This window comes from Leptonychotes weddellii, chromosome 11 (assembly GCF_054177405.1).
Source record: "Leptonychotes weddellii isolate Sample4059 chromosome 11, ASM5417740v2, whole genome shotgun sequence".
NCBI classification, from domain to species: Eukaryota; Metazoa; Chordata; class Mammalia; order Carnivora; family Phocidae; genus Leptonychotes; species Leptonychotes weddellii.
In genome coordinates, this window is record NC_138379.1 from 62,579,856 (window position 1) to 62,601,224 (window position 21,369).

Consider the following 21,369-nt stretch of genomic DNA (forward strand, 5'->3'; position numbering starts at 1 on the left):
GTGCACTTGTCACGATGTGCACCTAGTGAAGTACAGAAGTGTTGAATCACACATTCTACACCTGAAACTAACATTACACTCTATGTTAACTAACTGGAATCTAAGTAAAAAATTTAAGAAAAAAGTTAGAAAAACCAAGCAAGTATTTCATCTTGATCCATGAGTTACTGGTGATTAAACAGTATATACATTTCTGGCTGGTTTCAGGGAAAATTTACCAGATTTGTGAATTATAAAGACAGTTGAACATGTTTTCTACTTTGGAGGCAGATGGAGTTGCATCAAAATGTAAAAGCAATTTAAAAACTTTTATTGTATGATATGATTAGAGATTTACTTTAAAAGTATTTCCATGTGCTGAAACTTGCTCCATGTAGTAAAGCTTTAATAAAGTTTGAATTATGCAAGCAAAAAAAAATAATAATAATAATAATGAGATTGCAACATTTTTCTTGCTTTTTCTCCTTTCCTTAAAAAAATATTAACATGATTATGTCATAGGTTAGCCAGATGCTTTATAAATATCATTTTATTTAAACTACTATAGTAATCCTGTGAAGTAAGTATCACCATAAACTCATCTGATGGTGAGAAAACTAAAACAAAATGATAAATCAATTGACTCAGGTCATAAAACTGAAAAATGGTAGAGCTGAGATTTGAACCCAAGTCTGTGTAACTCTAAAGATTATGTTTATTCCCCCAGGTTTATCATACTTCTATTCATGTATCTTGTCAAATTAAAATACTTAAAAAGTATGTGACTTCTGTAGCCAGATATTAATAACATAGCAAGTGCTTACCGTCCCCACGCTGCTTGCTTCTGAAGACAGCTCCAAGGACTTACTTCCATAGCAAAACTCACAGTGTCACTATAACCTAATGTTGACTTTTTAAACCTGTAATTTAAGAACATACATGCATGTGAAAAAGGAAAATTTGAAGTTGGTCCATAAATCCAACCCTTGAAAAGAACATCAAATAAATAGGAATTAAAATGCAAGGCTATGCACCAACAGAAGAGTTTTTGAAATTTCAAGATCTGCCTGCTCTATGTCTCATGAAATTTTAAATGTTATTTTTACCAATGTATTACTTTTTATCTGCTGTTAAAGTTTATATATTTGTAGAAGTCATATAATGTAATATTTGTGCTTCGCTGATTTAAATATGTAAATATTTCAATTACCGAAAAACATCAACTACATTGTTCATGCCTAAATTATTTATTCTTAGAAGGGCATTATTTTATACATCTGCACAGGCTTTACAACATATTTACACATAAACTGTCTTACCCAATACTCAGCCTCATGAGATAGGCATTATTTCCCCTTGTTCTCTTTCTCACTTTTTTTTCAAGTATCATTGTTATTTAAAGATCATAAATGACTTGCCCAAAGTTTTAAGAACATTTAACAACAATAACAAAAAGAGTTAAGATTAGACTATTAGTTTACTAGAATAGGCAATATTTATTTTTTAAATAGTCCATTGTGCAGTAGAAACATTTTATGAAAAAACAAAGAATAAAGAAGATTATTTTACTATTTACCAACCCACATATCAGCAAAGAACACCAAAGGCACCATACCCTAAAATGAATTCCTAACAAATTGAAGACCATCACTCTATAACTAAAAGTAGCGTTGTGGCTTCCATTTCCCCCCATGTCTTTCCTGATTTTTTTTTAATTTACATGGAAAGAAACCATCCCATTTCACTAACAGGGCTATATTTTTTTAAAAAGTAAATATATTCTGACCAGATTTCAATCACAGGAAATATTATCTTTTTCCATATTCATTATTTTAGACTTATCTACGTAACAGATTAGAGGAAATACGATTCTTAGTTGCAAAGCACAGTTAAGACTATCTGATACTTTAAATAAATACACAGCTTTAAAATAAATAGAATACACTTAACAAATCCTCATTTACCTCTGACACAGAAAGTGACTGCACCGTACCAAAATGTGCATACAGTGAACAGAAATAATTCCTATAAACACAAGGCTGATTGGTCCAAGCTGTGGGGGGAAAATGTATAGGATTAAATATTTAAGTTTAACAAAAATTACGTTGTCTTATAAGCAATGAGACAATGGACTACTCATTTGTGTGAATCAATTTTGTTGGACAAAATGATTAGTCATTTGCATATAGGAAAATTCATAAACTTGATACTGAAAGAACTTCAGCAATACTTAAGACAAGCGCATATATCCCACCAGCTTGCTAAGCCAAACCTATGAACACAGAGTATAGCTGTGCAAAAAGATAGGATAGAATACATCACATTTAACATGAGATGGCAAGTCTATGACTATCAGTGTCCCAAGGTGATAATTAGATGCAACTATGAATCATTATCTGAATGACTAAAAAGCACTATACTAATCTGGGATTGTGCTTATTGAGCACTTACTATGTGAGGAACTATGCCTAGAAAAAGATTATTTGAAAAAGCGGTACATAAAAAATTTCAAATATTTGTTTACTAAAATTAAAGGATTATTGAGACCTAGACAAATTACTGTCAAAATTTATTTTTATAATCAGAAATGTTTAAGTCTCTAAATTAGGGTGAGCAAGTCAAACGCAGACAAAGATGACAGTTAAAACTGTTCTTAGAAAACTGGTAAGGTTTTAAACCTCTAATAAAAGGTTAAATAGGGGTGCCTGGATGGCTCAGTCGGTTAAGCATCTGCCTTTGGCTCAGGTTCATGATCTCAGGGTCCTGGGATGGAGCCCCACGTCGGGGTCCCTGCTCAGCAGGGAGTCTGCTTCTCCCTCTCCCTCTGCCCCTCCCTTCACTCGTGCTCTCCTCTCAATTACTCTGTCTCAAATAAATAAAATCTTTTTAAAAAATTTAAAAAAAAATAAAAAAGGTTAAATATAATTTCATTACTTCATAAGTGAATTCTCCCTTACTGAGATTCTCTGTAATGACAATAACTGGTTCTAACAACTTTGCACATCTGTTTTCAAACAATATTCTTATTCCTTTTCTTAACTATTACTCTTTAAATCTGAAAACCACATATTTTATTCTGAATCTAAAAAACAATAAAATTTCACCAATACAAATAATCTACTCTATAAATATACTTGTTGATATGAGTACATTGCTTACATCCCTGAAAATCCAAAAGAATAATAACATATAACCATACTTGGAAAAATTGAATACTATTTTACGATCTTTCTGTCAAATATTACCAAGTATTTGGAAGTAAAGTAATTAAACAGAAAGTTAAACAGTTAAACAGAAAGTTAAGTAATTAAACAGAAATGAAAAGAGTAATTAATTCTCATTTTTGTTAAATTATCAGTGTTCACATAATCTTATCAGTACAATCTCATTGTCACCTGGTCAGGTTATATGTGACTAGGCCAGAGGTTAGCTTATAATTTTTGCTGTAATTAAGACTGATAACTGTAATTTAACTAGAGTTCACAAAGATTAAGTCTTACCACTATGCCTGCATTTTTTATTGCCAGTGGAAGCCCTAAAAGGCCAGTTCCAATATTTCCTTTAAGAAGATGCATAAGAGTTTGCACAAATCTGAAAAGTAAAAGGTGTAAGATTTTAGGAAAAAAGCTAATAAAATCACACGGGGACTGAAAATCAATCTCGGCAAGGACTCAAATAACATTTCCACTCAACCAGAAGTTGAATAGGCCAGAGGTCATACTGGTTCACATGCTACTTTTGCCATTTAAAAGGAGAATACAGAGGGTTATTATGGAGATTAAATGAGATTTAACTGAAAGTATTTTTGTACATATTAAAGAAATACAGAAAAGGTAATTTTCTCATAAGATCCCTGGCAGCTATGACATTCAGAATAATGTAGAAGATTATATATGGCTAGGCTGATAAGACAGAGCAATTTATTGACACTATGTAATCATGGCACTAAACACATTTGATCTATGATTATCAACCTAACAGGAAGTTAATTAAAAGAAAAAGCACACAAGTTTTAAAACTATGTGTATCATCAGATAAGATAAATACTAATTTAGACATCATGTACTCCCTAAGGAATTTCATCAAAATTTCCAAGAGGCATTTGAAGGAAGTCACTTGACCAAGAAAAAATAAATTAAACTAGGAAGAATAGCCCAAATTTTAAACTTATGAAACAAACATGCTTGCCTAAATTTTTTTTTAGTTTGTACTATTCTTTTCTGATCAACTAAAATGTAACTTTTGCTTTTTGCTTGAGTAAGAACTTACTCAAATCTATTAATGATGACAAAATAACAAAAGCAGTTCTTTAAGGTTCCACTGCCTTCCCACCACCATGACTTTGATACCATTCACTCAGCATAAAGAAGAAATGTTTACTACCTCCAACCGTCTAACTCCTAACTATTTCAGAAGCCACTGCTCTTAAAAATTCTATTCCTTTCAATAAGATCTCCCTTCTTGCAAGATCCATAGCATGGGACATATATCATCATTGGAATTCCCACACACTGCTCTGTATTTTAGATGCATTTCTTCTTTCCCAAATGGACTATAAATACCTTGACAATATCTTACTCATCTGTGTGTCTTCTGTAGTATCTAGTTAGTGCTTTACCTACAGAAGATTACAAAATATATACCAAATGAAAAGGAGACATATAACTCCGTAACACTTACGAAATACCCTCTTGATCATCAAGCTGGTAATGCTTCTGAACAGGAAGGAGCTCTTGCTCATGCTCTTCATCTGATGTCCCATCAAAATTCTGCTCATTTATTAAGGGCCTCATTACATCCATATCTTCAAAAAGAAAAACAAAGTACTTCACTATGATGTTTAACACTGAGTTAAAGCTGGTATAAATGAATTTTTTAAAAGAAGGACATACCACTTGTACTTATCTTTACTATTTCCACCCTAGGTTAATTCACACTAACACTTTGAGTTTTAGTGTATTTAAAAGACAATTAGACTTATTTGCTGGTTATTTTGTTTGGACAAAGCAGTGCAAAGTGCAAAGCTTTAGTATTCAATGCAAAACTTTTTCTCATTTGTCTATATGAGGTTTTTAGCAAATGATCAGTTATGAGATAAAAAATGTGAATAATCAGAGCGCCTGGGTGGCTCAGTTGCTTAAGCGTCTGCTTTTGGCTGGGGTTATGATCCCAGGGTCCTGGGATCGAGCCCCGCATCGGGCTCCTTGCTCAGCGGGGAGCCTGCTTCTCCCTCTCCCTCCCACTCCCCCTGCTTGTGCTCTCTCTCTGTCAAATAAATCAACAAAATCTTTTTAAAAATGTGAATAATAAAATGAATTTTTACCTCTTTTAGCTTCAATCATACTGTATACATAAATAGTAATCATATTTTTAAATACTTTAAGAAAATTATAGCAGGGGTGGGGGGAGGGGCAGAGGGAAAGGGAGAGAGAGAATCTTAAGCAGGCTCCATGCCCAACGTGGAGCCCAACATGGGGCTCGATCTCATGACACTGAGATCATGACATGAGCTGAAATCAAGAGTCAGATGCTTAACCACCTGAGCCATCCAGGCACCCCCCCCGCAAAATGTATTCTTATATCTAACAATTTTTAGCAAGATGGATGATGACATTAGTCATCACTGTCTGCCTTATTCTAGTAAAATTCACTAAGCTAAAATTTATCGAGATGACTGATATGCATTAGCAAGGTTTGAAGTATAGGATATTTTAAAGAAATGGAAGATTGTTCCATTCAAATACATACAATAAACCTACAAACCATACAATTGGGGTAACCTAAATTGTTAGGAATGACTGACATATAATTTTTTAAAACTTTTATTTTGGAATAATTTTAAATTTATATTAAATTTGCAAGAAGAATACAGAAAAACTCCTATGTATCCTTTACAGACTTACTAATTTTTAACATTTTGCCATGTTTGCCTTTTCTCTCTCAAATGTATATCACTTTTTCTGAACTATGTGAGAGTAGGTTCCATGTATTGTACCACTTTACCCTACAGTTGGCATGTACTCTCTAAGAACAAGAAGTTCTTGAATATTCACATCACAGTCAACAAACTCAGTTTAATATTGATGCAATACGTTAATCTACGTTCCATATTCCAATTTCATCAACTGTACCAACAAAGTTCTCTTAGTAATTGTTTTCAGCACAGGATCATGTATTGGATTTAGTTGAGTTATTCTACTGGTGACCTTGCCATTACGTCTTTTATGATGCCCTTAATCCTCCTTTTTTTCTTCCTTAATCTTTTACTATCTTGTTTGTCAGGTTTGTCAGATATCCTCTGGGGGCACCTGGGTGACTCAGTTGGTTAAGCATCCAACTCTTGATTTAGGCTCAGGGTCATGAGATCGAGCCCCACATTGGGCTCCATGCTCAGTAGGGAGTCTGTTTTGAGATTCTCTCTTTCCCTTGGCCCCTCCCCCTCTCTAAAATAAAATAAATAAATCTTAAAAAAAAATGGTATCCTCTGAATTCCACCTATTACCTATACAAAAATTAATGGTCTTACTCTACTTTTGCTATTTATTTATTTATTTCCCAGAAAAACCACACTGCTCCCCCACCCCCCCAGAAATGTCTTTCTTTTATTCTCTCATTTTTTGTTGTTGTTGTTGTGTTCTTTCTATTTTGGCAATATATATGATGCTTTACAAATTGTTATTCCAATCATGTCTCCACCCATGTCTTAGACTTGTATCTACAATTAGTATATTAAATGCTTGCTATCAGTCCTCTGCCAAAGTGTTCTCAGTCTTCCCTTGGCTGGAAGAAGTTCATTCTCTTGTGGACTGTGCATCACAATGACGTGTAGGACTTGATAAAATACAAATTGATGTACTTCACCCCAAGGCCTCTGATTCAGCAGGCCTGGGGTGGGCCTGAGAATATGCATTTTTAACTTCCTGGGTGATTCTGATGTTGCTGCTTTGGGAACCACACTTTGAGAACCACTGCTCTAGTAGATTCTTGAGCATGGGCTCCTGGGCACAGTACTCCCTAAGTTATCTCATGCTTTAAACTGTTTTTCTATAGCCTTCATATGAAGGACAGCTAGATATAACACCTTTGACTCACACTCTCTATTCTTGAGTTTCTTGAAAATACTGTTCCACTCTTGCCCTGCTATATAAGCTACTCTCGAGAAGTCTGATGCCAAACTAATTTTCTCAGCCATTATATACTTTGTCCTTTTTGCTTCAAATCCTGAGGAATTTCTCTTTGACTTTAAGATCTAATGGTTTTACTATGATATGTCTTGGGTTTAAGCATTCTGAGTCAATTTTCCCAGGGACACACTGGGGCTTTTTGATATGTAGATTTACGTTTTCTCTTATTTCTGGAAATTTTTCTTGGATTATAGCTTTGAATATTTGTTTAGTTCAAATATTTTGTTTTTCTTCTTTAGAGATTCCAATTATACGTAAGATCTCCTCTGCCTGTCTTCCATTTCAACCACTTTCTCTTTGACCCTTTTGATGTCTTCCTTTACCTTCTTTGAAACTAAATGAGTCTATTAAATTTTCATTTCAACATGTTCTCCTTTGGACAATTTGTACTTTATTATTTATTTATGATTTTTCCTACTGCTAGGCAGTTCATGGACAGGGATCCTAATTTGAGAGTGGTGCCTCCTGTCGGCATAGTGAAGTTCAGTTTATCTAAGGGATGACATTGACTTACTGGGGTTACAGGGAGTAATTGGTATGTCTCTGGTTCTCTTTCATTTCTGCAGGATATTCAATTCCCTACCCACTCCCCACCCCCTGCCCCTTACTTCCTTCTTTCTCTTTACCTCCAGGTATCAGAGGGACATCTCAACTGCTCCTTTTATCTCCTTCTCCTCCAGAAGCAATGTTTTGCCAAGGCTACTGTGCTTCTACACCTCCTAACCCCCTCTCCTCTTTTCCAGAGTTTCTAAAGACCTTCTTTAGAGAGTCCTTGCAGCAGCAACAGGAACTCTGAAATTTGCCGTTTGTTTTCCTGCTTATAGATAATTTGAGGTTTGTGGTATCTTGGTCTCCTACAAATGCTAAAAGAATAACTTAATGAATGGTTGACTTGTGCTCCTTTTCGAATTCACAGGTTTTGTGGGGAGGACATGTGAAGAGATTAGGATTTAGGTAGCCTCTGTTATCCCTAACTGGAATTCATGACAACAGTTTTTCATAAAAGTAAAGTTATGCTTTAAGATATTGGAAGATGCTTTAGCTTCGTAATATATATTTTTGTAATGCATTTTGAAATCAGGCAGTGTGGTCAGCTTTGTTCTTCTTTTTCAAGATTGTTTTAGGTATTTGGGGTCTTTTGTAATTAAAAGAGTATGATATTGGCATCAAGATAGACATACAGACCAATGAAACAGAATAGAGAGCCCAGAGATCAATCCATGCGTATATGGTCAACTGATCTTTGACAAGGGTGTCAGGAATGCACAACTGGGAAAAAGTCTCTTCAACAAATGGTCCTAGGAAAACTGAAATCCTCATGCACAATAATGAAAGTCTTCATCTCATGCCATACACGAAAATCAACTCAAAACATATTAAAGACTTGAATGCTTGAAAAAGCTTCAGACGTTGGTTTTGGCAATGATTTCATGGATATGACACCAAAAGCACAGGCAACAAAAGCCAAAATGGGCAAGTGGGACTACATTGAACTAAAAAGCTTCTGCACAACAAAAGAAACAATCAACATAGTGAAAAGCTAACCTACAGAATGGGAGAGAATATTTGCAACTCTATATTTGAAAAAGGGTTAATTTCTAAAATATATAAGAAACTCCTACAACCTAAGAGCAAAAAAACCTAGTGAACCAATTAACAAATTGGCTGAAGATTTAAACAGATATTTCTCCAAAGAAGATATACAAATGGTCAACAGGTTTATGGAAAGATGTTCAATGTCACTAATCATCAGGGAAATGCGAAATTAAAACCACAATAAAATATCACTTCACACCTGTTAGGGTAGCCATTATCAAAAAAACAAAAGGCAACAAGTATTGGTGAGGATGTGGCAAGATTGGAACCCTTGTACAGTTAGTGGGAATGCAAAATATTGCAGCTGTGAAGGAAAACAGTATAGAGAGTCCTCAAAAAGTTAAAAACAGAAGTACCATATGACCCAGCAGTCCCACTTCTGAGTATTTACCCAAAAGTATTGAAATCAGGAACTTGAAGAGATGCTAGTACTCCCATGCTCAGTTTAGCGTTATTCATGATAGCCAGCATGTAGAAACAATGTGCACTGACAGATAAATGGATAAAGAAAATAGGATGTATACATGCAGTGGAATATTATCTAGCCTTAAAAAAGAAACTCTGCAATATGCAACAACCTGGATGAAACTTGAAGACATTATGCTAAATGAAATAAGCTAGTCACAGAAGTTCAAATACCATGATTCCACCTATATGAGGAATCTAAAATAGTCAAAGTCATAGAAGCAAAGATTAGTGTGGTGGTTGCCAGTGGTGGGGGGGAGAACAGGGAGTTGCTAATCAACATGTATGAAATTTCAGTTATGCAAGATGAGTAAGTTCCAGAGATCTGACATACAACATTGTGCTTATGGCTGATAATACTGTATTGTACACTTAATATCTGTTAAGAGGCTAGATCTCATGATGTGTTCATGCTACAACTTAAAAAACAAGACACTGGAAAAAATGCTTGAATACAGTTTATTCTTAAGTCATTTAAATATTCTTCCTCTAGGGGCACATGGGTGACTCAGTCGGTTAAGTGTCTGACTCTTGATTTGGGCTCAGGTCATGATCTCAGAGTCCTGGGATCAAGCCCCACATCAGGCTCTGCACTCAGCAGCAAGTCTACTTAAGACTCTCTCTCTTCCTTTTCCTCTGCCCCTCCCCCAATCACTACCACATTCTCTCTCTAAAATAAATAAATAAATAAATCTCTTAAAAAATATATTCTTCCTCTAATAATATTACTAATATGTGTAAAGTAAAATCCAATGAATTATCCAAAGTTCCAAATGGCTAGAGTCTAAATTAATGAGGATTTTCTATAATTCAAATTCCCCAACTTTGCCCTTGGGTAGTTTTTCTAACACTTTGATCTGCAGGACATTCTCCACAGACTATTTTGTAGGATTTCCTCATTTCTTTTTCTTCAGTATCAAAAGTGGCTCAGCCTAAACCTGTGCACAGTGAAAATTAAGTGTTTCCCACTATTAGAGAGCTAATACTGGGATATCTACTACATCACATTTATTCTGGTGTCTATTAATATTACAAATTATGTTCATCTTTTGTTTGAACAGATTCTACATCCTTTTCTGTTACACTCTATACAAAGAAAATTGATACTTTATCTTATAAAACTACTGTATTAGTTTGCTAGGGCTGCCATAACAAGGTACGACAAAGTGGGTGGCTTAAACAACAGAAATTTATTATCTAACAGTTCTGGAGGCTAGAAGTCCAAAATGAAGATGTTGGTATGGTTGGTTCCTTCTGAGAGCTAGGAGGGAAGGATCAGTTCCAGGCTTTTCTCCTTGGCTTATAGATGGCTGTCTTCAAGTTCCTAGGGCATTCTCCCCATATGCGTGCCTGTGTCTTTATTTCCCCTTATTATAAGGACACAAGTCATACTGGATTAGTGGCCCACCCGCTCCATTGTGGCCTTATCTTAACTAATTACATCTACAATGATTCTATTGTTAAATAAGGTCACTTAGGGACTGAAGGTTAGGACTTCAATATGAATTTAATCGATAACAATCAACATTTTTTGTTGCATCATCTTTAAACAGAAACGTGTTAATATTTTCATTCCAAAATTTATTCCATTGCCCTTGCTGACTCGAGTTCATTTGCATTTTTATTCATTCAGCTATTCAAATTGTCAGCTATTTGAACTCTCTAATTTCTTTCTGCCAGAGGATGTACAGTATGTTTTCTGCATTACTAAGCACATTATTTAAGTTCTTCATAAAGATAATTATCACTACCAATATATCAAAAACTGAACAATCTGTTATTTGAAGCATACCTCCCAAGAGATCACAGCAGCAATGGGAAGTCTGAAAAAAGTTTTCTCACAACTTAAAAAAATATGAACTCTGAAGGATAAAGTTTACTTTTAATGGCATCCCAAATAATTTATTTTTAATATCTTGTAGTTAAACCTGAATATATAGAAGTGTTAAAATAATCTATAAGTACTAGTTCTACTAGTTCTATAATTCACAGAACCTAGTTTTTATAATAATAGGATTACAAGGTACACTCAAATTCTCAACTAAAAGTTAGCTGGGCTCTCAGTCACTCTTAACACATTTACACTGAGTAGCAACTGTCTTATTTAATTTTAACAGCGTAATGCCTTATGGTTTAAACTTTTCCCCACTTCTTAAATTCATTATTTCTCAATTTCATGTGGTTTAGGAAACATTAAATATGACTTACATGAAAAATAACTTTTCACATATATTTCTTTGGTCTAAATCCATTTGTCTCACCCCTCGCCTTTAAAACCTTAATAAAAATTTAATAATTCCAGGAAACTTCTCAAACTGTAACAATCAGATTAAAGAGTCAATTTTTTAAAGTTGAAACTATTTGAAATAAAAATAATTCTTAACAATGTTAGGAATTTAAGAAGTATACATTTATAAACTGTTTTTGAATCGACCATTATTTTTTTAAAAAGATTTTATTTATTTGAGAGAAAGAGTACAAGATGGGGAGAGAGCCAGAGGCAGAGGGAGAAGCAGACTCCCCCCTGAGCAGGGAGCGTAATGTGGGACTCAATCACCAGGACCCTGGGATCATGACCTGAGCCAAAGGCAGACGCTTAACCGAATGAGCCACCCAGGTGCCCCTCGAATCGACCATTAAAGCGTTGTGACACATTATTAGCCAAGTTCTAAGTATATGCTTAAATGTATTTTTAAAAACTACATTTAAAAAAAATAACTCTCTAAGACTTTCTCTGCGGTTTGGCCTATATTCTTTAGGTAACATTACATACTAAGAAATATGTATCTGTTAAATGAAGTAAACTAAGAGTAGGTGAAGAAATCAGGTTTTAGGGCTGATTATATTAGCTTGAATGATACAAAATAGTTACTGAATCTAAAGAATACATTAAAAGACACCTAACTACAAATATCGGGAAAGTGATATACTTACATACCCAAGAAGTTGCATCTTTAAATGGTTAAGAGCCCGCTGAAGCCTGGGTTTCTGAGGATGAGATTTATTAATAAATAGAGTCGACCAGTCATTTATAACTTTTAGAAGCTCCAGGTAATACTTAAATATAAAATGAGAAACTGTATTTTTGTTCCAAAGTTTGGCATACAGTATAGCAAAATGCAGTAATATTGTTTTCTTATATTTAACTCTTGAATTCTTTAGGAGAGGTTTTAGCATTGGCATAAGCCACGGGAATGAGTGGGACATTTCAGATTGGAAAATATGCACTTCCTTGATTATCTTTAGAGTTATTTAATGCATATGTATATGGCAAAAGATTAACTGGAAAGCTTGAAAAGATTTTCGGAACAGTGCTAAGGACTCTGGACTTGATCCTATAAGCTGTGAAAAGCCAGAGAAAGAATTCAAGTTGAAATGATCAGATCTGCATTTGGGTAGTATGACCTTGGCAGCGGTGTCAAGGATCAACAGGAAAAACAGCAGCATTAAAGTCAGAGAGACCAATCAGAACACAGCACAGGCAAGAGATTGGTGAGGGCTTGAATTAAGTTAATTTGGTTGAAGAGAAAAGAATGGTTATTGAAAGGAGAGAAACAATAAGATTTGTTGACCAACTAGATGTGGAAGATAAAGGAGTAGAGGATGCTTCCTAGGTGACTGTTATGGAGAAAACTGAATGGATGCTGATATCCCTGAGAAAGGAAACACGGGGAGACAGTGTGGTGTGGTCCAGAGCCCCTGATCACAAATTTAAAAGCCTGGGTTGAATCTCAGTCCTACCAGTACTAGTCCTGCGAATCTAAGCTAGTCTGGTAACTTTAGCTCTGCCATAGGGAATGATTTCTCTTCCCTTAGTGGCCTTTTCCCTCTTGCTTCTGGCCTTCACATATGTTGTTCCCTCCTGAATCATACTCTATTCTCCCATTCCCTGTTCTTCCCTTCCAATTTTGTATAACTACTTTGTCTAACTATTCCTTCCTCATCTTGCAGGCCTCAGTTTAGACACCACTATTTCTCATTAGCTTCCTTAATCCCAAGTCTGGCTTAAGTCTCTCCCCCTGGGTGTCCCCACAGCACCCTACAAACCTCCTGTAATACCCTGTATTGTAATGGCCCATTCTATTCGTCTGCATTCTCCATGAAGTGACAGCAATGATGTCTGACTTGTCTGCTAGTGTATCCTCAATATTCGGAACATAGTAGATGCTCAACAAATGAAGAAATAAATGCATAAAAGAGAAAGCAGCATGTTAAGGAGGAAATATGAGTTTAATTTTTAAATCATGCAACCTGAAATTATATCCTGAATGAGCAGTTAGAAACAGGGTCTGGAAGTAAGTTGAAAATTTGGGGCTAAATATAAAGATTTGAGAATTATATCAGAATGCAGGTAATAAATAGCTGGGGTCAAAAGGCAGGATGAGGTCACTCAGAGATCATATGGAGGAGAATAGAGCCGAAGACAGAATAATAGAGATCCACTAACATTTTAAATTCCAGTACAAAGTTGGCAAAAGTAACTGAAAAGGAATGATCAAAGCCTCCACTGAGTTTGGTACAACAGACATCTAAAATTGTAAGCAAGAGATTAAAGTTTTCAAATCAGTCTTGTCAAGAACCGCCATCCCTTCCCGGTGAGCAGTTTCTGGCTCAGGTTCAAGGAAGGCAGCCCCACTCACCATGTCCTTCCCTGGGTTATTGCTTACTGTCCTGTCACTGTTACCTCTCTGATCTCATCTCCTATTACTCTTCCCACTGCTCACTCCTCTGAATGGTCACTCCCTGACAGAGAGGTAGAAGCAGGGAGAATTGTGTTCCTCTTCTCTCCTGGAACCACTCCACTGTAGAAAACAGCAAGATGTGGATATGGAAGCAGTCAGTAGGATGTTTTACACTGAATGTTTGTGTCCCCCTAAAATTCATGCGTGAAAACCCTATCCTCCAGTGGGATAGTGTTGGGAGGTAGGGCCCTTGGCATGTAATGGGGGTTAGATAAAGTCCTAAGGTGTCCTTCTAAGAAGAGGACACTTCTTACCATGTGAGGACATAGCAAGAAGATGGCCATTGGTAAACCAGGAAGAGGGCTCTCACCAGGAACTGAATCAGCCGGCATTTGCTCTCGGACGTCCCCCTCCCTCAGAACCATGAGAAAGAAAGGTCTGTGGTTTAAGTCACCCAACTGAAGGTATTTTGTTCTAAAAGCCTGAGCTGAGTAAGACACAGGAGTTGCCTCGCTTGGCACAATAAACTCTGGAGCCTTGCCTTCTGATTTGCTGGAGAAGAGAGCGGTGGCGAGCACCAAGACAGCCTGCACACATGAGCACTGCCGGCAGAGCTCCCTGCCGGGGCCGTGCAGGTGCATGAGCCCACCACAGCCCTCTCAAGAGCCTCTACAAATGGACTGTCATGGCGTCTCCCCAACATCTACTGCCAGGAGCCCGCCATCACAGAAGGTCTGCGCCTTCTGATGGAATGTACTCGTGCAAGAGGTTGCCATCCTTTTCAGTTCAGTTCCACAAATCTTACCACCCAAAATATGTCAGGCACTCTGAGATGCTGGGAATAAAGCAATTCCTACAACTAACAGGAATTCTTGCCCTTGTGGAGCTCAAATTCTAGTAAAGGAAAGAGACAATAAGTAAGTAGAATAGGGAGCATGCTAGTGTTAAATATTCAGAAGGAAAACAGGGTTTGGGAGGGAGAGTCTGTAGTTTTAGTTAGGACAGCCAAATTAGGCCTCATGAAGGAAGAAGGATTTTAAAGAAGACCCGAAGGAGGACAGGGTGGTGAATACTGGGGATATCTGAGGGAAAAGCAATTAGGCTGTGGGAACAAGAAAGGCAAAGGCTCTGAGGACGTAGAGAGCCTGGTGTGTTTAAGTAGGAAGGAGGCCAGAGTAACCACAGAGGAGAGAACAAAGAGGAGAGTATAGGAAAGAGATCAGAGGTAATAGAGGACAGATGGTACACCGCTTTGTAGACCATTCTGAGTGACAGGAAAGCCACCTACAGCATTGTACAAAAGAAATATAATGTGAGCCACAGACATAACTTTTTCTAATATTTACGTTTTTAAAGAGGGAAAAACAATAGGTAAAATTAATTTAATACACCTTATGTAACTCAATAGATCCAAAATATTATCATTTCAAAATGCAATCAACATAAAAAATTACTAACCAGACATTTTACATTCTATTTTTCATACTAAGTCTTGGAAATCCAGCATGTATTACACTTACAGCAGATTTTAATTTGTACAAACCACATTTCAAATGCACATGGAGCTAAAGATGATCCCATTGGACAACACAGCAATAGAGAGTTTTGTGCAGAGGAGTGATATGATCTGATTTGTATTTTAACCAGGGCCTGCCTTCTCATGTGTAAAAATGAGAGTAACTTCTACCTCACAGAGGTTTTATGGTAATGAAATGAGATAACATTCAGGAAGCACAGCGCCTAGTCCTTGGCAGGTAGGTCATCAGTAAATCCTAGTTTTCTTCCCCTTCCTACACAATGATGATTTTTTTAAAGATTTTTAAATTTATTTGAGAGAGAGAGAGAGCACACAAGCAGTGGGGAGGGGCAGGGGGAGAGGGAGAAGCAGACTCCCTGCTGAGCATGGAGCCCGACTCGGGGCTGGATCCCACAACCCTGAGATCATGGCTGGAGCCGAAGTCAGACGCTTAACTTACTGAACCACCCAAGTGCCTCGAGAGATTTTTTTTTTTTAAGACTTATTTATTTTTACTTGAGAGACAGTGCATGCCCGTGCATGGGGTTGTGAGGGTAAGGGGCAGAGGGAAAGAGAATCTTAAGAAGACTCTGTGCTCAGCACAGAGCCACTGCAGGGCTCAATCTCACGACCCTGAGATCATGACCTGAGCTGAAACTGAGTCAGATGCTTAACCAACTGCGTCACCCAGGCGCCCCCACGATGATATATTAGAAGCAAATTATGCTGCACAGGATTTTAAGTGTAAATCTTTGACAATAAATTAGTTAATTTACCACCAATAATTAGTAATTGTGAGCATTTATGAGCTACAAACTGTGCTATAATACTGAGTAGGCAAAATGTGTTATGCCAGCCAGAAGGAAATAGAGACTAGGGGAAGACACAGACACTTAAAAATCTAACATGGCAGAAGCTTTAACAAAGTTAGGAAGGTTTGGAATAAAATCAGAACACTTGTGCAACATAATTAGAAGTTACAAAATACAATTTACATTACACACAAAGTCTATTATTTGTCAACGTCTTGCTGTAATTTTTAGCCAAGTACTGAACTGGCAGTTCTAAAAAGTGCTATGTGATTACTATAGGTAAGAATTAACAATGTTTTATAAGATAAAACACTATTAAGCAATGGGTATCAAACTACCTAAACACAGTTATTTCTATTTACAAATGGAAAAATTATGTATGAATAAGAAACACTAGCTTCATTCAATATTATACACCATATATGATATACCATACATATACGTTAATGGTGCATAAAACTGGAACATTCTTATATTAGGCAGTACTTGTATGATCTCCTACACTGCCCAGACAATTGTCTCAACCTCAATCTCCCAACCTAAAATCAACCTAAATTTCTAGTTGTAGTTAGAATTAAAGAAAATCACATTAATTTAGCAATATGTCTTGAAATCTTAAAAATGTTTATCCTTTCACCTAGTAATTCCACTTCTGACAAGCCAGTATATAGAAAAAAGGATTTCTGCACAAAGATGTTGATTGAAACATTATTTATGTTGAAAATTTGGCAACAACCTAAATGTGCAACAATCAGGAAATTGCTAAATTAACTACAGGACCTCCACTTTATAAAGTATTACACTGACACTAAATTATAGTTTTGAAGTCCGAGTGAAACAGGGAAAAGTATATCATGCTGAGTGTGAAAAAGCTGGATAATCACAGTATGAATTCTGTGATGTTTTAAAAAGTTAATTTAAAACGGAAGCAAGGAAATATATCAAAAATGGGAATAAGGGGTGCCTGGGTGGCTCAGTCAGTTAGGCACCCAATTCTTGATTTCAGCTCAGATCATGATCTCAGGGTCATGAGAGTGAGCCTGTGTCAGGCTCCACGCTTAGTACCCACTTGACTTGAGGTTCTCTCCCTCTCCCCCTGCCAGCTTTCTCTCATGTTCTCTCTAAAATAAATAAATATTTTTTTAAAAAAAATGGGAATAAGTTGGGGTGCCTGGGTGGCTCAGTCGTTAGGTGTCTGCCTTAGGCTCAGGTCATGATCACAGGGTTCTGGGATGGAGCCCCACATCGGGCTCCCTGCTCAGCGGGAGGCCTGCTTCTCCCTCTCCCACCCCCCCTGCTTGTGTTCCCTCTCTCACTGTGTCTCTCTGTCAAATAAATAAATAAAATCTTTAAAAAAAAAAGGGGGGGTAAGTTAACAAGGATAGAGATGTGCAATGGGATCATGAGTACTTTTTATTGTCTTTCTCTGGAAAATGCAAAAAAAAAGAAGAAAGTAATAAACTTACTACTTTTATAATAGCAAAATAAAGGAAATCATTTATATTTTGACAGTGGACAAACTAAAACAAAGTAGAAATAATTTCTTTTTTAATACAACATAATGTAGCTATCTAAATCTACAAACTACTATATATGTAAGATGGAAACAGTAACTATCTTATTCATTTCTGAAGTGGTAAAAACATACACAGCAAGAAACCTTCCAGAGGTCCCCACTGCCCATGAAATAAAGTGTAGTTCTTAAGCTACACAAATAGCTATTTGTGTAGCTTAAGGAAACCTGTATCTTAATATCTCTACCAGTGTCTTTTACATAGATATCCAATTTTTTAAAAATCCTTTTTAAATTAAATAATATTTGGTCATGTAGAATATCAGAATATATGTAAATAAGCAATATTTTTGAAATTAAAATTACCTCACCACCCAGAAATAACCACTGGTAACATTTTAGAGTATACACAAATACACTCACCTCCTGTATGTTCTCATTCAGTCCCATGGCTTTAAATACTATTTACATGCTGATGACTTCCAAATTTTTATCTCTAGACCAGACCTCTCACTAACTCTAGAAATAAATCTAATTGCCTACTCAACATCTGTTTGAGTATCCTCACAACATGGCAGCTGGCTTCCCCTAAGAGAGTGATCCAAAAAAGAGAGAGCAAGGCACAATGTCTTTTAGGATCTGGCTTTGAAGTCACACATTATCACTTCCACCATCATCTATCCATTAGAAGCAAGTTATTAAATCCAATCCACATTCCAAGGGAAGAAAATTAAATTATTCCTCTTGAAGAGACAAACATCAAAAAATCTGTAGACATTCTATAAAACCACCCTAACATCCGAGTTGATGGCAATTTCATTCTTCCGGATACTCAGGTCCCTGGAGTCATCTTTGCTTCCTGTTTGACTCTCAACTCTTATCCAGTCCATTAGGAAATCATGCTGGTTCTACATTCAAGTATATCCAGAGTCTAACCATTTCCACTCCCACTGCTACAAGCATACTTCTGTGAGGAAGAGGTACATCTCTTTCTTGCATTTCAGAAATACCCATCTGCTTCTACTTCTGCCCCTTACAGTGTAATCCTTTTAGAATTTAAGTCAGATACCTTGCAGCAGGGGGAGAATGGCTCCCCATTCTCTCAGAATAAAAGCCAAAGTCTTTACATGACCTCCAAGACCCTACATAACCTGGCCTCATCACCACTTTGATCATCCCACTTCAGCCATCTTAGCCTTTTTGCTATTTGTCTTTATTCTAGCTATTCTTCCTGCCTGGAATACCTTTCCCCAGATTTCCACTTGACTTGTCCCTTCATTTCTTCCAAGTCTTTACACAAACCTCACTGCTTCCATATGATCCATCCTGACCATTTTATAAAATACTAGAACTGCCCAGCCCCCACCCTGACTTCTGATTTCTCTTACTCTGCCCTTTTTCCCATAGCACTTTTCACTTAACATAATATATAATTAGTCTTTACTGTTTATTGTGTGCTTCCTCTTACTAGAATACAAGCCCCACAAGAATAGGAATTTTGATCTGTATCAGATATATCCCAAGTGCCTAAAACAGTGTCTGGCACATAGGAGAAGCTTGCTGAATATATATTAAATGAACAGACATAACTTTTAAGAAATAATTTGGAAACTTTTCTCAGTTAATAAAAATGTATATGGTAAACATCTTCCCATACTACTTTTAATGGCTATTCAGTACATGACTATATGGCTATATCACAGTTTACCTAAACATTTTCCTTTAACTGGACATTTAGATAGTTACCAGATTTTCTCAACTACAAATAATGCAGTGAACATCTCTTGATGTAAGTGTTACATGACTTACTTCCTTGGGAAATATTTCTAGAAGTAAAATTGCTGGGTCAAAGGATATGTGCATTTTTAAGGACGAATGCATTATACTGCTCTTACCAGCAACCCATGAGAATGCACATTTCTCCACATCCTGAGATGTGTTATTAGTGAATTTAAAACAGTCAGATGAACCTGGGTTCATATCTGGGTTCTGCCATTAATTAACTTAAAATTACTGTAATGGGGATAATAATAGCATCTACCTCACCCAATTGTGTTAAAGATTAAAGGAAACAATGCATATGTAAAGCACTTAGCGTGCTGCTGGACACAGAGTAAACAATCAATAAAATGCTAAGTTTATTTCACCATTATTATGACTTGAAAGAAATTACCTGCAGAGTGCCCTGCCCATTATTACAGGAACGCCAACCTATTAGTTACTATAATGAAATGTTGCTTTAAAGCTCAACTTTTAAAAAATCATTTAATCATTCCGCATCGAATTAAAAATATTCCTAAATATAATGCATATAACTGGGCGGAACAATGACATGATTACCCTGACCCTCGCTTTTGTTCTCCTTTTGACAGCAGGAAACCACAATGTTTTTGCATTCCCAGTCGCCAGGAAGATAAGACCAGATCAGAGGACAGCAGGAAAACAAACTTGGGCAAGTGAGCTAGCTACAGGTATCCGGCGTCCGGTCTGGTCGGCACGTCGCGCTTGTCACTCCGGGGGTGGCACAGGGTAAATGAAGGGTTCACCTGGGACTCGGAATGGGGCTGCGGCGCATGAAAGCCTTCAAGCATCACTAGGGAAAACGGTGAGAATCACAGAGCAGGCTCTCCTTTTGACGTGCATACACAACGCACCCCAACCCCCAACACACGCGCGCGCGCACACACACACACACACACACACACACACTCGCGCGTGCGCTCGCTCCCATTTGATGCCCTTTGTAGGCCCCGCTTGTCGCCGGCCCAGCTCCCTGGTCAGCGGGGTCCTGCGCGGGTGCGGTCCCGAGGTCGCTCACCTCCCGAGCCTCAGCTCACCCCATGTTCCGGGGAGGTTTGCTCGGCTGGGTTTTCAATTCAAACCCGTGCCAGACCCACGACCCCAAGAGCCTCGACCAGAAACATCCCGTGGCCACAGGAAAGCCACCCGCGACTGTCCGGGTCCGGCGACCAGCCGCTCGGACCCGGATGCGGCCGGGCCACGCGCGTGGGGAGGGGCGGCGGCGGCCCGGCGCCAGCACCCGCCTTCCCCCGCCGAGGCCGAGCGCCTGCCCGAAGTCCGGGCGCATCCCGCGGGCACGCGGCCCCGCGCCCCCGCCGGCACGCAGCACCCACCGAGCTCCTCGCGCCCCGCCGCCTCGGCCGCCGCCGGCGCCGCCGCTTCCATCTCTCGGGGGTCTCCAGGACGCCGCCGCCCCGAAGCGCGCTCTCCCGCCGCTGCGTGACCCGCGACAGGCGGAGGCCTTCCCAGACCAGCGCGACCCACGCCCAGCGCCCGCCTCCCGGCCCCGGGCACCCCACCCGCGCGGCGCGGAGCATGCGCAGTGGCGCGGCCCGGCCCGCCGCGGTGCTGGGGCGCCCGGGGAGCCCTGGGGTTCGCGGGGCGCTGCGGACGAGCCGCACCGGGGCAGGAGACCCGAGTGAGGGAAGGCGGGACGGAGGAGGGCGGGATAACCCGAGAGAAGGGGCGCCTTGGGATCACCGGGATGGGAGATTAGAGCTGGCCGGGGATCCAGGCCTGTAGTTCCCTGGAGGACTTTAAAGGTGACCACGAACTTAAATTTGAGGAGCCCATCTATTTGCAAGGCTTTAGCATTCTGTAA

The 21,369-nt window shown here is 38.2% G+C and overlaps 1 protein-coding gene across 4 annotated transcripts in view; it reads right to left on the reverse strand.

Moving 5' to 3' along the window:
• The window catches only part of SLC36A4 (solute carrier family 36 member 4), an 83,902-nt gene extending 62,854 nt beyond the window's left edge, over positions 1–21,048 (reverse strand). Inside the window, exons 1-5 of one of the 4 annotated variants that reach the window (XM_081799018.1) lie at positions 20,882–21,048; positions 4,660–4,783; positions 3,480–3,570; positions 1,944–2,032; positions 804–899 (exon numbers count right to left, since the gene is read on the reverse strand). In XM_081799018.1, the coding sequence (XP_081655144.1) occupies positions 804–899; positions 1,944–2,032; positions 3,480–3,570; positions 4,660–4,783; positions 20,882–20,933 (452 nt within the window). In that variant the 5' untranslated portion in view covers positions 20,934–21,048. Of the gene's footprint in view, positions 1–803; positions 900–1,943; positions 2,033–3,479; positions 3,571–4,659; positions 4,784–12,162; positions 17,438–20,565; positions 20,746–20,881 lie in introns of those variants that run through there. The other 3 variants (XM_081799016.1, XM_081799017.1, XM_031027779.2) reach the window with 3 other exon arrangements.
• Positions 21,049–21,369: the final 321 nt, after the last annotated feature.